Below are 17808 nucleotides of genomic sequence, written 5' to 3'. Positions count from 1 at the left end.
TGTTTTGTGAGATTAAGAGTCACTTATGGTTTGTCTCCCTCCCAATCCCATCCTGTTTCATTGATTCTTCTCCTACCCACTTAAGCCCCCATGTTGCATCACCACTTCCTCATATCAGGGAGATCATATGGTAGTTGTCTTTCTCTGCTTGACTTATTTCACTAAGCATGATACGCTCTAGTTCCATCCATGTTGTTGCAAATGGCAAGATTTCATTTCTTTTGATGGCTGCATAGTATTCCATTGTGTATATATATGAAAGAATTTTGATTTGAAAAGTCTTTGGCCCTTTATGTTTTTTTTGTTTTTATTTTTAAAAATTTTTAAAGATTCATTATTTATTATTTATTTATTTATTTACTTACTTTATTTATTATTTTTTATTTCAGGGGTAGAGGTCTATGATTCATCAGTCTTACACAATTCACAGCATTCACCGTAGCACATACTGTCCCTAATGTCCATCACCCCACTACCCCCCCAATCCCTTACACTCCAGCAACCCTCAGTTTGTTTCCTGAGGTTTGTCTCCCTCTCTGGTTTTGTCCCATTTCATTTTTTCCTTTCTTCCCCCATGATCTCTGCATCCACTTCATTGCAAAAGACAAGATTTCATGTTTTGATGGCTGTATAATATTCCTGTGTGTATGTGTGTGTGTGTACATACACACCACATCTCCTTTATCAATCATTCATCTGTCGATGGACACTTGGGCTGCTTCCATAATTTGTATACATATATGATACAAATAAGTCTATAAATAAATGTATAGACTATTCATTTAATCAGAATAACACACTTCTGTCCATCGACAGATGAATGGATAAAGATGTGGTGTATATATATACATATAGATGTATACAGAAATATTATTCAACCATTAAAAAGGAGAAAGCCCTGTCATTTGCGACAACATGGACAGAACTCGAGGGCATTATGCTCAGTGTATAAGAAGAGAAAGACAAATGTTATATAATCTCACTTATATGTGAACTCTAAGAGAAAACAATAGCAACAACAAGAACAAAAACTCAAAGAGATCAGATTTGTGGTTACCAGAGGTGGGGGGAATTGGAGGAAGGTGGTCAAAAGGTACAAACTTCCAGTTATAATACAGTTATAAAACAAGTTCTAAAACAAGTTCTGGGGATAAAACATACACCATGATGACTATGGCTAACACTTCCATATAGTATATATGAGAGGTGGTAAGAGAGTAGATCCTAAGAGTTCTTACCATCAGGGGAAAAAAAATCTTTTTTTAAATTTTAAAAAAAAGATTTTATTTATTTATTTAACAGACAGAGATCACAAGTAGGCAGAGAGGCAGGCAAAGAGAGGGAGAAGCAGGCTCCCCGCTGAGCAGAGAGCCCAATGTGGGGCTCAATCCCAGGACCCTGGGATCATGACCTGAGCTGAAGACAGCGGCTTAACCCACTGAGCCACCCAGGCGCCCCCCCAAAATATCTTTTTTTAATCTATATGTGAGAATAATGGGTGTTTACTAACTTATTATTGTAATCATTTCATTATATGTATACATATATATACATATATATATATATAATCATGATGCTGTACACCTTAAATTTATACAGTGCTATATGACAATTATATCTCAATAAAACTGAGGGAGGGAAGAATACCATTACAATTTATAATTATAATTCAATTTCTTAAACATTACATGGAAAAATGAATTTTTCACAGTTCCTCAAATACTTGAAAACTCACACTAAGATGATCAAGAGTATGAAGCCTACAGAGCTGCTCTTTAATGGTTTTTAATAGTGGTTTTAGGGTATTAGGAATCATACCTTTAGAAGTTTAATTTTCTGGGGCATAAAAATCAACATAGGTTCTTTTCTTGGATGTGTTTCCTGCCACAGCTGTAATATTTTGAATTTTACAAAGGAGTAATCCTTGTTCTCAGATATGTAGCTTCAATTTAAATGAAATTTTTACAGCATACATTGATTATGGGAAAGATTACAAACAAATGTTTAAAGATACCTTTTTATGCTTTTCCTGATTAAAAATGTCTGGACAGCTCCTGCAACAACTTTAAGAATCAAGCCCCTGCCCTTAAAGTAATGACTGAAGGTATTAGGAAGCTTACTGTGTTCCAGCACGAGGTCGGGGACCTTCCTACTTTCCTATTCCTAGTTTTCAGAAATCCCCCCATTTACCAGAATGTTCTGCTGCACCTGTGTCCGTTTCAGCTCTTCCCTTCTCCCCCCCATGGTGATCTATCTTCACTTCTTGTAATTCCTCCCATTTAACTAAGTAAACAATTAGAAAAATCTGCTTGGAGCCCATATGTGCACATATTCTACACTCCCTCATTCCCACTCTGAAATGAATATTCCCGTGAAAAATAACCCAAAAGTTAGTAGGCTTGCCACCCACTGGGATTTGTACCCCGATTGCCCAGAGATCACACTTCCAATTTAAGAGAGGTGGCTTCAAAGCCCAAAAATGTGGGACAAGCCAAACCAATTTGATTGCTGCCACCCATCTAAATTTTCCAGTCTGGCCTACAGATCTTTTGATTTTATCTTTAGGGTTTTTTTCCCCCCTAGATCATATTTTTTTTTTAAGGTTTTTTTTTTTGTTTGTTTGTTTGTTTTTTAAAGTAACCTCTACACTCAACATGGGGCTTGAACTCATAACCCCGAGATCAAGAGTTGCATGCTGTATCTACTGAGCCAGCCAGGGGGCCCCAGATCATATCTGACATGAAAATGAGAACATACTAACCGATAACCTAGACAGACTTCCAAGTAAACAGATGGAGGCTTGGTCATTCATTCAACAAACACTTATGTAGGGCATACTATGTGCCAGGCACCATCCTAAAAGTGGAAAATACAAAGAAGCAGAGAATTCGTGCCTCTGCTCATGAGATTTACATATATTCTGAAGGAGACAGACAGTAAGCATGCAAGCCAACAAATAAGATCATCTCAGATAGTGCTCAACCATGTGAAAAACTGTGCCAGCAGGAATAGTAAGTACAATGAGAAGCCGGCAAAAGCTGAGCATGTCCAAGGAACAGAAAATCAATGTGTCAGCAGCTTAACGAGCCTGGGCAGTTGGAGGAGTTGATGCTGGAAAAGCAGGCAGGGGCCAGATCATGTCAGGAGTTAATCACTGCAGAGGTGGAATTACAACTCTCCAAGAATAAAGATGGATAGTTCAATAACTGGTGTTGGGACAACTGGACTTTCATACTGAAAATAAGTAAGATATCTGGGACACGTGTTAAAAAAAAAACTCCAGATGGACAACAACTCCTTAAACAAAGTTAAAAAACAAGCAAAAATCAGGGGAAGATATTTGCAACATACATGTGCGGGGAAGAATCAATACCCAGAATATGTGCTGAATTCTTAGAAATCAGTAAAACTAATCACCAAACAAGAGAATGAACAAAGATATGGATTGGAAATTCACAGAAGAAATAGGTGTGTGGGTCATAGGTAGAAAAAAGATGATCACCTTGCTAATAATCAGGGAAATGCCGAAGAAGTCAAAAACCAAAGGGGTACCCGTCATCTGGATGGGCAAAAACTTAGACACCTACAGGGATGAAAGCTGCCGGCCCCTCTTTCGTGCACTGCTAGAGAGCATGGGAATTGTAGCTACTCTGGTACGGCCGAGAAAGCAGATATGGTGACTCTGTGTGACCCAGCAATGTCATCTCTACTCTGGTGCCAGAGAGACATTCTTCCACATGTGTGGGTGGTGAAGGATATAAGGATGTAGTAGAAAAATGGAAAAAAACCCAAATGTTCACATGTAGGTAGAATGGATAATTAAAATAGAGATTGAGTAGGATACAATGCTGAGCAAGAATTAAAATGAATGAGCCAGGAGCGCCTCGGGGATCAGTCGGTTAAGTGTCTGACTTTTGATTGTGGCTCAGGTCATGTTCACAGCATCATGAAATTGAGCCCCTCATCGGGCTCCACACTCCCCGAGAAGTCTGCTTGGGATTTTCGCTCTCCCTCTGCTTTTGCTCCTCCCCTGGTTCATGCATGCTCGATCTCTCTCTAAAATAAATAAATAGAGGAGCACCTGGGTGGCTCAGTGGGTTAAGCCTCTGCCTTCGGCTTGGGTCATGATCTCAGGGTCGTGGGATCAAGCCCCGCATCGGGCTCTCTGCTCAGCGGGGAGCCTGCTTCCCCCTTTCTCTCTGCCTGCCTCTCTGCCTACTTGTGATCTCTGTCTGTAAAATAAATAAATAAAATCTTTTTTAAAAAATGAAATAAATAAATAGAATCTTTAAAACAAGAATGAGCTGAATCTATCCATCTATCTATCCATCTGCCTATCTATCAAGGGATGCTTGAGAGCTGCACGAAGAACATCATATCTGTCATCACTGATGTGCATGTGTGCCCACAATCGCCACAAGAACACAATGGCTTTCCATTTTCTCTTCCCAGACCTCTTGCGAGCATCTCATTCAACCAGAGTCTTACTTGTAAGAATGGGAAATGGACATTCCAAGGTTTCAGCTCTCTGCCGTAGAGAAGAGGGCTCCACAGGACAGAAATCTTGCTGTTTACAGATATTGCCTGGAGGTTGTTGTCAGTAAAGATCAGATGAAATCAAATCAAACACATTGTCCTTGCACCAGAGGTTTCTTGAGCACCACGGTGCAACAGATAGCATGGAGCTTTGTGTTGGGGTGTTTGGCATGGAAGAATCTTGCTCAGAAAAGGAAGGTGGGAAATTGGGAAAGTTCACTTCCATAGTCAAGCCCAAGTATATTTCGCTCATTTGAAATTTTAGGAAATTATGATATTAGATTTAAAGTTAGAGAATTTACAGAATAATAATGCAGAATTTTGAAAAGGTGGTTTGTCCACTTCGAAGATCAATGAATGCATGACAGATCAAGATTGAAGCTCAGCTCTGTAAATGCAGACCGAGGACAGTAGAAGTCTCCCTCGTAGTCCTTGGATTGGGTGTGGAATTAGTGGAATTAGTGAAGTCCATTCATTGTATTCTTGGTCCAGAAGAAATTTGTTGCTGGATGATAACCCACAGTTGACACTTTTAATCCAGTTACTACCTCAGAACAGCGGAAAAGATGCCTCCGGAGTCACAAAGGCCAAGTCACATCATTTTCTCTAGCAAAACAAGGTCAATTTAAAAGTGCCTTTTATCTTTTCCCAGAAAGTCGTTTCGGGATCTCCTTTAAGGGTATTTGAAATTTTAGAGGTGCTGGTCTTTTCATGGCTTTTTAGCATATTGGAAATTTCAAAGTCACTGTGTTGTACTTTTTCCCTGTAATCAATCAAAACCACACCGACAATCTTGAGAGCTGTTACTAATTTCATTGCTGAGTACCAAAAATCACCAACAATAAATAACATATATGTGTGTGTATGTGTGAGGTCCTTTCCAGTTCTTGGACTTAAACCCTTTACAAATATCTCTTACGTAGAAATCTGGAAACTTAACCTAAGAGATATTTGTAAAGGGTTTGGACTTTCAGTTATATGGCCACATGATTTCTGTAGTGTACAGCTCCTCAGCTTATAAAGAAAGCACTTTCAGTTTGGTTTATCACATGTGATCGTTATGACTTTGATCACCTGTAAAAGAGGAAAGAGGGAAGGTATTCGTGGCCTCATTTTACAGAAAAAATCAAAACCCTGAAGATTAAAAGAATTGTCCCCAATCACTCAATTAATGGTGACAAGGTTGTCTCCGAATTCTACAGTCTTCCAAAGTGCCTATAGAAATGTTTATATTGTTACGTTTATGCTGTAATCTGTAAGATTCTCCAGTTCTTTGCTAGTTGTGTGCATTTTGAGTAAGGATTTACAGAACTTTTTTTTTTTTTTCTTAATGCTCAGAAGCAACAAAAGTGTTTTTAAGAAGGTTTTTAAGAAGGAAATTCATGATTTTCTACTAACATGTAAAATGTAAATTTTAGATTAAGATTGAGTGCATATAATTTGTAAAAGTCTGTAATCATATGTAAACTCAATTTAATGTTAATTACATGTATATTTTGGCCTCACTTAATAGGATTTAAAAGTTCATTTTGTAATGCATTTATTACAGAGTCAAGGAAGAAAAATGAAATGCATACCAAAGGAAATACATACAAATAAATGCCTTGGTACAAATGTCTTTTGAAATTCATTAGCTATTACTGACGAAGCTCCAGTTAAAACCATGTGGTTAGAACCACGTGGGACATACACTGACTGGGAATCAAGAGTGAAAGAAGAGATATCTGCTTTTTATTAAGACCTGAAGTGTGCTATAATTGAGTTGAGTTTCTACCCAGATGGCCCCCTCATTGTGACATCTGCAAAGTGTATATGAACTGCGTTGAGGTGTTATTTTCTGTGGCTGCATGGAAACATGTTACTCAGTTAAAAACCAAGACCTTGGAGTCCTTCACAATCATTCCTGCTAACTCATGCCAAGAAACTTGTGCTTTTCTGATCTTGGAGATTCCTATGTGTTTCCCTATTGGAAAAGATTTGGAATTCCTTAGGGAGTTATAAATATCTGGCCTTCAATCTTTTATAAACCAATGACAAACCTGTAGATTCAAGACTAGCAAGTCCACATCAAGTTTACAATACAGTTATCTGTGAAAACATACGTTGTAAAAAAAAAATGCATCTTGTAAGTTATGAAATGTTATGAAATGTCATGTTCAAATATGCATTTTCATTTGGTATTTTTCTAAATGAAAAGTCTTGGTTGGAACTATCCCTTCCATGTATGAAGATTGTTTTTCAAGTATTTTTAATGGACGCATTCATTTTTACATATTAGATCTGGCTGCCACATTTTACGAATTATTAACAATTCCATGTCGTCCCTGTCAGACAACAGAAAGATCAGAGTTAATGGAACCAAGGAACCTATAGAATTTAAATCGAATCAGTGGTTCGGAGCAACAGTGAAAGCTCACAAAGGGGAAGTTGTGGTGAGTATGATTCATGCGGATGCTTTGGGATAATATGTATTCTGAAATGTTTTAAGGCTCATACTTACAAAAATACTTTCATGTAAGGACATGCCATATTTTTAATGATAAATTTATCAGTGTTCTAAAAATAAAGTTAGTGCTTAAAATTAGAGAATCTACTTTAGCGTTTAAATTTAAAGGAGATAAAGCCTGTTTTCCATATCTGTGAGATATTTTTGAATATTTCAAAAACAAATAAGGAAGATAGAAAAATAAAAGCTAAGCATTAAGGAGGCAAATATTTTATTGCTTAATATTGATTTAAAGGGCTGATTACAAATTGACCAGAGAAATAGCACTGCCATCGGGATTCTTTAAAAGTTTATTTACTGTGGCATCATTGATCATTTTTAAAATTAAAGGAAAATTCTGTTTAAAAATATAACTACTATGTGGTTCTCTGAATACATTAATACTTTTTAAAACAAATAATCTCACTCCCAATTAGATATGATTCAACTTCAAAATGCTATGACCTTATAATTCTATTCTCTTATTATTTCAAGTAATGATACATGTCTAAGTTGTTGAGAAACAAAAGACCGCATTAGGCTGATCTGGAAATTTTCTTGTCAGGAGAATTTTTTAAACCATTGGCTTTCATTTCCTTACAACAATAAAGCAATAACTTTGCTTTTAAGATTTGTTTAAATCTGCCTGAATTACGATTTAATAAGTATCTCAAGGAAAGGCCTTGCTTTATTTGGTCTGTGATTAACCCCCCAAGGACATTTTGATATAAACAGGTAATGTATAAAATACAGATAGCCCTCTCCCGTTACAAATTCAGAATTTACAGTATGGTCTCTGTTTGGATTGTATCTGCACTGATATGGTTTTCACATTCTAGAGTTGGTTAAACAATTTTTTTTTTTTTTATCCTTTGGTGGTGTATGACATGGGAATTGCTTTGGAAAGCTAATTCTATCCAATAACAACTTGGGGTTTAAAAAAATCTTTTAGGTACTGTACATTTTGTGCATTTATCCAATACTTGTAGAAGCCCTCAGAATCACTAAAAATGAAATCATATGCCATGCTCATAAGAAAAATGGTTAATTCAGGGGCATGATTGCATTTTCAAAATTACATGAAAGGAGATAAGATAATATTAAGTATATTTCAAGTTAATTTTTTTCCTTTGAGCACGGAAGTTTAGCAGGGTAAAGAAGTCAATTCTACCCTATGTGATAATTACTAGAACTTCAAAATGCTGAAGTATCCTTTTGAATATCCAGGTGTCCTGGGTGTATGTTTAAAGTTTGGGTCACAGGCCAAATTCATCTCGTCAGTATGTTTCACATCAGTGTGAAACTGAACAGATATAAAAAGGGTAACTTGCTAGAGCTGACAGCAGGCAAGTACTGGGAAGAAGTTTCCCGGCATTTAAGTGTGCCGTGGGAAGCTGGCAGGTGAGGTCTGTTGGCAGACTGCCAGAGGCACAGGCACAGGTGAATGCCTGCTCTGCCCACATTCCTGCTTTTTGCTGTGGGAACTTTACGTTAAACATATTAACCATATAACTTGTCAGTTTAACAAGAGGGACCTAAGATAGGGAAATGGATGAGATACATGGTTTTTAGGTATTGGCCAACACCTCATGATGCCAGAAAACTCAAGTAGTGGAAACACACATCTTACTTGAGACTATAAGTTATTTTTTACTGAAAGTAGTTACATGTTGAGCCCATTATCAAGGACATGTTTAGAATCTTGAAAAGACTTTAAAATTAGTGTCTGCCTTCATTTTTGTGGCATTGTATTAGGAGTGATACCATCAAATTAGGAGGTAGACTAGGGGTTCTGTATTCTAGGAATCTGCAATTCTGTGTCCTTAGGATAATGAACACTTGAATAATCAGGATTCAAGCTAGCAAAACAGGTAAAAAAAGATGCCTATGTTTTCTACACAATTATTTTATTGCCTCTCTCATTCATAACAAAATTAATATTGTTTAATTTGATTAAAGAAGATTTCATGTATTCTCTTTCCTATTTGATATCCTTGCAAATACCATGCTTTTGTTAGAATCCAAGCTTCTGGAGAAGTGACCAGTGTATTTTATGCAAGAATCGTGTTTTTGTTTTGTTTTGTTTTTTACTGTTGTTTAAATTAATTTTTGTTTTGTTGCGAAATAAATTAATTTTTGTTTTGTTGTGGATGAATTTTTCATTAAATGAAAAATAAAGTCAAGCACACTATGGTAAGGGTGTCCAAATGAAAGTCATTATTTAAAACGTTGTAGGATATACCGTGAGCGATAAACCAGGGAAATCCACAAAAATCCACAAAACAGAAGTTTGTGGATTTCTCTGCCTCCTGTGATTTGAAAATAATTTCTTAACACAACAACTAGACAAAGAAATTAACTATCCTCATTTTAAGACATCACACTGATTTATTCACTGTTTCAATGATCATTTCATTCTAGGTAGGTCCAATTTTTTTTTTTTAAAGGAAAAGAAATCTGAGTTCTTTGCCATTAGGAAATAATTACTTTCACCAGATGACACTTATTTAACTTAAAATCCTGTAAGGGAAAACTCATTCCTTTCTATCTGTTTAATTTGTTCTAATTCTATGGTGTGTTAATGGTAAAAAACTGGCTTTGGAAGTTTCATTAACTCTGACTACTGAGGTACTTACCAGCATGCCAGAAGCCAAAGAATTCACTCCCTAATTTAACATAGTTTGTCATGAATTTAAGTACCTTAGTCAACCAACTAAATCCTATCATAGTATGAGGAAACAATGTCAAGAAAATATTGTCTTTGATGTGTCACAGGCCTGCGCTCCTTTGTATCACTGGAGAACTCTTAAACCAACACCAGAAAAGGATCCAGTTGGCACTTGCTATGTAGCAATCCAGAACTTCAGTGCATATGCAGAATACTCTCCTTGTCGCAACAGTAAGTGATTTTATTCCTTGAAACTGTAATTTAGCTCAAGAGCTCTTCTGTGGTAGATGGTTCAGGCAAAGTCAGAACACCACTGATGAGGAAAAAGAGATGGGTTAAAGATTATGGACATCTTTTGCAAAGCCTTGTTGTGACATGGGGACAAGACCCAGAATTCTGTTGATTCTCCTCCATGTTGTAGAAAATATCATTTAGTTATTTTGCAGTAGAATTGTTAGGCCTTAAACTCTCAGTTGCTATTCAAAACTCACACTGTGATCTGAAGAATGCTGACCACCCACTTCACTTTTCAATGGCGGGAGTGGTCTTAGCTAGCTAGTGTGCTGGGAACCGGGGGCGCTCTGACATCTGTCTGTCCAGCCTGTGTTGTGGTGGTGGTGTTCTTCTTCTTCTTCTTCTTCTTTTTCTTCTTCTTCAGAGGAAGAGAGAACACGAGTGGAAGGGAGGGCAGAGGGAGAGGCAGAGAGAACCTTAGTCAGACTCCACACCCTGCACAGAGCCCATCATGGGGCTTGATCTCACAACCTTGAGATCATGGCCTGAGCCAAAATCAAGAGTTGGATGCTTACCCGATGGAACCTCCCAGGCATCCCACAGCCTGTGTTCTTGACGGCTGTTGCTTTCTTTGGCAGTTGTGTGCTCCGTTATCTGCATGATACATGTCTCTCCTTTAGGTGTTTAATCTCCATTTTTTAAAAAGACTGTACACTTAGAGTGTAAGACTTAGAGTGTAAGTCTCATCTGCCCAGTCTAGAGGTCTTCCAGCGAAGCATCCACAGAAGTAAGCCTGTGAGCGCCATCTTTGGGGCACTGCTATTTAATCATTTCTTGAGGGAGCACCCATGGACTTGGGACAGCATTTCCAATTGGTTGATGTACTCAGTCCCTTTTGTGAATTCTTCCAGTTTTCTATTTGTTATGTCCATCATCAGGATTCATCGGAAAGCAACCAATGGATTTTTCATTTGTATTCTTGATAGTTCGCAAAACCACACTGAGGAAAGAAATGTCATTAGAAGGAACATTCTGGTAACTGACTTCAGGGAATTGATTTTTTAACAACCTAATCCCAAATTAGATTTCCAAAACTGTGAGTAAAATTTCACCATTTTGTGTGGCTGTTTTTTTAGATTCATGATTAATTTTGGCACAGTAATGAACACATATCAGAAATAAAACAATGAAGTTAAAGAATGGACCAGTGATATCAGAGGGTTAATAAACCGCTGAAATTTAATCTGAAGATTACAGTGAAATAGCTAACTCAGATGGTTTTGGGGGAGGATTTTGGCAAAGAGAAGATTATGACTTCTGTTTAAAAATATTGAAATAAATTAGCCACTTCCTCACATTATGACAAATGTCACTGAATGAATAATCTGTGAAATTAAGGTTTTATTTTAAGCAGCTTTAAAACAGAGGTTCCTTGTTGATAATGAGACTCGGTTATGTATCTGTTCAACACAGTGAACACTAATTATTCTATGTTTGGGGCATAAAGCACAGAACAAGAGAAAATAAAACCCAAACTTTAAGAAACTTACATCCTACTGGGGGAAACAGACAACAAACATGTAAGTGTTCAGATCCAACAGTTCTACATCTGGGTATAGATCCAAAGGAAATGAAATCAGTATCTGAAAAAGATATCTGCCCCTCCCTGGTCACAGCAACATTGCACAGATCAGGCAAGACATGGAAACAATCTAGGCACATTCGGAGGACAAATGGGTAATGAAGACATTGTACATTATGTACAATGGAATGTTATTTAACCATAAGAAAAAGGAAATTCTGCCATTTGTGACAACATGGATGGACCTTGAAGGCATTATGCTAAGTGAAATAAGTCAGCCAGAGAAAGACAAATACCAAAGAAAAATACCACTTGTATACAAAACTTAACAAAAGAACCCCCCCCCCAAAAAAACTCCAAAATCATAGATACAGAGAACAGATTGGTCGTTGCTCAAGGTGAGGGGTGGGGATATGGGTCAAAGTGGTGAAGGTAGTCAAAGGGTACAAATGTCCAGTTATAAGACAAAGACGTGCAAGAGCTGTAAAGTCCAGCAGGATAACTATAATTAAGAATACTATACTGTAGGGGCTCCTGGGTGACTCAGTGGGTTAAAGCCTCTGCCTTCAGCTCAGGTCATGATCTCGGGTCCTAGGATCGAGCCCCACATCAGGGAGCCTGCTCCCCCCCTCTCTCTGCCTGCCGCTCTGCCTACTTGTGATCTCTCTCTGTGTCAAATAAATAAATAAAATCTTAAAAAAAAATACTGTATTGTATATTTGAAAGTTGCTAAGAGAGGGGATCTTAAAAGTTCTCATTATGAGGAAAAATTTTATAATGATCTATAGTGATGGGTGTTAACTGGACTTACTGTAGTGATCATTTTGTAGTATATACATACAGCAAATCATGATGTTATATACCTTGAAATAATAATATGTTATATGTCTATTATATATCAATGAAAATAATGTTTTTTAAAGAATAAATAAAACATCAGATAGCGAAAAGTGCTGTAAAGAAAAAATACAATAAGGCAAGCGAGTTGGGAGTGACATGGCCTGCCTGGGTAAGGAGAGGAGCTTTTCAAGACCGGACCACAGGAAGGGCTCTCTAGGCAAATGGCTGTTGGAGAGGGCAAGAGGAAACTTCCCAGGCACAGGCAACAGCCAACAAAGGCATATTTTGAGTCATGTCCCACTTACGGTGCTGTGTTCCTTGGTTCAGTGTGAGGCCATTTCTATTTCGCTAAAAAGTCAGGAAGAGAGAGAAATAAAGTCCTGGATTTACTTAGAAAACTAATAGTAGAGCTGAGATTTAACACAGAATGTGTTTCACCAGTCCTGTTCATATCACATTTTCATGACTTTGCTACAAAGGCTTCCCTAGCACAGTAAACTATAAAGCTGCAGTGATGGGTCCGTCTTTCATTTTCACAATCTTCTTGCCTTGGGGATCTATCATACTCTTCAACCAGCATGGGGGGTAATTGTTTATATAACTTGTCACTGCCTCTTGTTCTGCACTCAAGTCAAAACAGAGTACATGGCACTTAGATATGAGTCTGAGCCTTTCTCTGAAAATAATAATTGTAGCCGTCCTATGTCTTGGGTGACACGGGCACATGATGATGCCAATTTACTTACTGTTTATTTTCCTAAATAAAAGAACAACTTGACGAAGGTAAATATGGAGGTTATGTGGAATTGCAGAATAGCTAAATAAATCGCCAAAAATTCTTTCAACTCTAGTACACAGCTATAGTTTTCATATTCCTCGTGGTCACTCTCTTACTACAAATACTTCTTCCTCCTTAAATTCACTCAAGGAGCGGACTTCCTGTCCTTCCCCTGGGAGTTCACAGTTCATTAACACAAAGCCAGCTTGTTCAGGAGCATATGGTCAATATCACAGAAGGAACATCAGGAATATTATTTTCAAAAGAGAATTTAAAGAACTCTCTCATGTTCATTCCATACCACAAACATACCCCACTGGTCGGTTAAGTAATATGGGAACTAATCTGCCCATTCATATTCATGACAGGCCTACAGCTCTTAGGATCATTCATAATTCAGGGGAGGATTATTTACATGCGGTCTTCCAACAAACAGTAGTGAGTGATCAGCACGATTCCCTGGATTCCTCAGTTCATTCTGGGACATAATTGTAAGGTTTACAGATGCTCCAAAGTTCCAGGAAGATAGATTCTTTTAGGTCTCATGAATGACAACTCTACAAAAAAAAAAATCACCTCACATTCTCTTCTAACCACCGCTTCAAATAAACATTTGGAGTTGGTTATTTCTCCATGAGTTTCATAAAGAAATGAGTATTTTCTCTTAATTTTTTCAGTTTCCTGTTTTGAAGAAAATAATTTCCCAAAATGGTCATATTTCTTCCTTTTTGAATAATTTACAATATTAAAAATGAAAGAAAGACTTGCTTTTAAAATGGATTTCTAAAGAGGTTAATATATTTTCAAATATACTCAAGATTACACATATGTGTTTACAGAATCATATATCAGGTATTCATATAGAAATATTTACACACATGAACTTCCAGAAAATTGGTACCCAGACATCAGAAGTTATACAGATGAAACTTTAGGGAACTTTGTAGCATTAGTACTATGAACCATAAAATATAGTTTAAAATATGGAAGAAATTTCATAAAAATACAGTGTAAGATGTTGTGCACTTAAAAATTGCAGAGGGTAAATCTCATGTTAAAATATTTTTACCCAAAAAAAACAAACAAGGGGACACAAGAATTTTTTTGTAGGTGATAGAAATCCTTGTTACTTTGATTTTGATGATGGTTTCATGGATGTATGCCTATGTCCAAATTCATCAAAATGCACATACTAAAATATACAGGTTTTTTTGTATATTAAGTATACCTGAATAAAGCTGGGGAAAAAAAACTTTAGCTTTTAAAAAACCCCACAAGATATTAATGGACGTTAGAATTAAAAACAGGTATTATAAAAAAATAGTGTGTATTCGATAGAACAGTGTATTATAATATACAGGGAGCATCTGGAGAAGAATGGATGATGACAATGCTAAAATTATCCAAGGACTAACCACGGAAAGAAAAAAACAGAAGACCTTCTAGAAAAAGCTAGAAAGGCCAGATCTATCAAAAATCTTCTGAAACAGGCACACCTAGTCTATACATTTTTCCTATGAGGTCCACTTCCTTTCCTGCTCTTACTTTAGTTTCCATTCAGGAATATCCTTGATAAAAAAGGAGTAATTATTTGCATGTTCATACCAAGCTACATAATGATTGAGATGCCTCCTCAACTGAACTACATTTTGATTTTATGCTAAGCACTTTAGAAGTTGTAGACTGGGGGCACCTGGGTGGCTCAGTGGGTTAAGTGTCTGCTTTCAGCTCAGGTCATGATCCCAGGGTCCTGGGATTGAGCCCTGCATCAGGCTCCCTGCTTAGCCGGGAGTCTGCTTCTCCCACTCCTGCTCCCCCTGCTTATGCTCTGCCTCTCTCTCTCCCTCTGTGTCAAATAATAAATAAGATAAAATAAAATTTTAAAAGCTGTAGACAGTACTAAATTCCTGATCCTAATGTCCTAGAAACTTTCTAACAATCTCCTGTGAATCCACTGGTTGATCTGCTCATAATCTTAAAAACAGTATGATAAAGACCTATTGGATATTCAGTTAGTGAATTATATTGGATAGAGTGCAAAATAAGCCATTACTAGAGGGCTTTCTCTTTTGAGAACACTGATATTCCAATGCACCCATGTAATTTGTTGTGACCAAAAATACAATTTCCAAATGTACCTAACTCATGCTAATAGAATAATTTCAGGGGCACCTGCGTGGCTCAGTGGTTTAAAGCCTCTGCCTTCAGCTCAGGTCATAATCTCAGGGTCCTGGGATCAAGCCCCACATCGGGCTCTCTGCTCAGCGGGGAGCCTGCTTCCTCCTCTCTCTCTGCCTGCCTCTCTGCCTACTTGTGATCTCTGTCTGTTAAATAAATAAATAAAATCTTAAAAAAAAAGAATAATTTCAAATGAATTTCCTTTTGATAATCATTAAAATTGGAATCCTTTTGGTGTCCTCAGCAGAAAGCATCTGCCCAGGTGCCCATGTTTACCTCTCTTTTTCTCAAGGGATTTCCTTAGGAATGACATGTGTGGCTTCCCACAGAACACACAGGCAGCTCGGAAAAACACTACTGCCACTTGGGCAATGCAGAACATAGCTGAGAGGAGGAGAGTTTATTTCTTCAAACAAACATGAGTTGTAAAACCCAAATATCATGGCTCCAAGGGACGTTATTCCTAGTGATCTTACTACAGGATCTCAATGACATTTAGGACAAGAAAATAACTGGAAATATATTTCAGAACTCACTCAGATTGAATTTTTTTAAATACAAAACATATATTGGTCATTTTAAATTTAGAAGTCTATAGAGAAAACAACAGAATATCCTGAATTGGTTATTAAAATATATCTTGGAAATGATGATTTTATAACAATCCTTTGTTTTGATCACTCTAGGTAATGCTGATCCAGAAGGCCAGGGTTACTGCCAAGCAGGATTTAGTCTGGATTTTTATAAGGTGAATGCCTTTGGTCTTGTAGCTTCTAATATTTGTTTTATCTGTTCGTTTGGTTGTGTTTTTTTTTTTTTTTTTTTTTTTTTTTTTTTTTGCAGCATAACAGTATTCATTATTTTTGCACCACACCCCGTGCTCCATGCAATCCGTGCCCTCTATAATACCCACCACCTGGTACCCCAACCTCCCACCCCCCGTCCCTTCAAAACCCTCAGATTGTTTTTCAGAGTCCATAGTCTCTCATGGTTCACCTCCGCTTCCAATTTCCCCCAACTCCCTTCTCCACTCTAAGTCCCCATGTCCTCCATGCTATTTGTTATGCTCCACACATAAGTGAAACCATATGATAATTGACTCTCTCGGTTGTGTTTTTTTTGTTTGTTTGTTTTTGTGGGTTCTTTTTTTTGGGGGGGTGCCTTCTGTCTCTCACTCTCATCCCCACTCCCCATAAACCACCACCACCAAAAGAACCTTTAAGGTATATATCTGGCCTGTTTGGGCAACTTCTTCAAATATTTTTGTTTGCTCTTTATTTTCATTAATCTATGCAGATGACAAACTATTAAAATAGCACAGAAATACATATGAGGAAAAGCAACAGTCTTTCTTTCCATCTCTTGTGATAGTCATTTTATTTTTGTGTGTGTGATAGTCATTTTAAATGAAAAAATCTCAAAAACTCCGTGAGAGAAATGTGCTTCAAAAAAAAAAAAAAAAAATCACAAGAATCAATAAATCGCTTTATCTCGTAGCTATAATTCACTGATGAGATTTAACATTAGTGTCAAAATTCACACATCCTTTCACAAAATTAAAAACAGAGATGCCTAGTAAGACAAGAGGGGACAAGGATTTCATCGTTATGGAAATAGTATAGAAAAAATTATTTCGCATACCAAGTTCATTGCCTTTTTTATCATTGTCCTTTTTTCCCTTCCACTGAAAGTTAAGGTTGGAGAGCTTGGAAGATGGGGTTTTAAAGAGAAGGAAAAATTTGTATTTGCTAATCTGGAGTTTTTACTTTCTCTCCTGAGAGGGAGCGAGGGGGCTGGATAGAGATGTATGGATAAAATAAGCATTACTGTTGCCTTGAGATAAATAGAACCCAAATTTTCTTTTTGTGGCAAAAGCTCAAAAGATCATGTCTGCTAAATTACACAGCATTAAACTTGTATATATTTTGCTTATCTGAGGCAGTGCCAGAGCACTGAATTTATATATCCTCAAGGAAGAGAATTCAACTTAGCTAATGGAGTCCAATGAAAATTATTTAATAGGTTAACACACTAAATAGTGGAAAGCAAGAATAGGAAATAAAATGAGCTGCATGCCTCTGATAGAAGGGCCTCATTTAAAAATTGCTTTTTTATGTATAACAAATTGTTAGAGCAATGCCTATTCACAATGATTTATCACTTAAAAAAAAAAAAGTCTGGAGGGATGGGATGGCTGGGTGATGGACATCACCGAGCATAGTGATATGGTGAGTGCTTCACTGTGAATTGTGTAAGACAGACGAATCACAGACCTGTACCCCTGAACCAAATAATATGTTATATGTTAATTTTTTTTAAAAAGTCTGTTTTCTTTTTCTAATCATTGCTGTTTCTGTTTTGTAGAATGGAGACCTCATAGTAGGAGGACCAGGAAGCTTTTATTGGCAAGGTACGTCCCACTAGCAGAGAAGAAATGCCCATTTGTTGTTACTAACATAGAGATGAGGTACAAGGAACAATCCAATGTTAACCTTTTATTATATTCA

General features: G+C 37.1%; 1 protein-coding gene across 1 annotated transcript in view; it reads left to right on the top strand.

The window, feature by feature from the left end:
- ITGA8 (integrin subunit alpha 8) overlaps nt 1–17808 on the top strand; it is a 173171-nt gene that overhangs the window by 15220 nt on the left and 140143 nt on the right. Inside the window, exons 3-6 of the mRNA XM_032349497.1 lie at nt 6868–6968; nt 9797–9920; nt 15988–16049; nt 17666–17711. Of these exons, the coding sequence (XP_032205388.1) occupies nt 6868–6968; nt 9797–9920; nt 15988–16049; nt 17666–17711 (333 nt within the window). The remainder of the gene's footprint in view (nt 1–6867; nt 6969–9796; nt 9921–15987; nt 16050–17665; nt 17712–17808) is intronic.

This window comes from Mustela erminea, chromosome 6 (genome assembly GCF_009829155.1).
Source record: "Mustela erminea isolate mMusErm1 chromosome 6, mMusErm1.Pri, whole genome shotgun sequence".
Taxonomy (NCBI): Eukaryota; Metazoa; Chordata; class Mammalia; order Carnivora; family Mustelidae; genus Mustela; species Mustela erminea.
The sequence above is the reverse complement of the archived record's forward strand: the minus strand, read 5'-3'. Positions and strand labels throughout refer to the sequence as shown.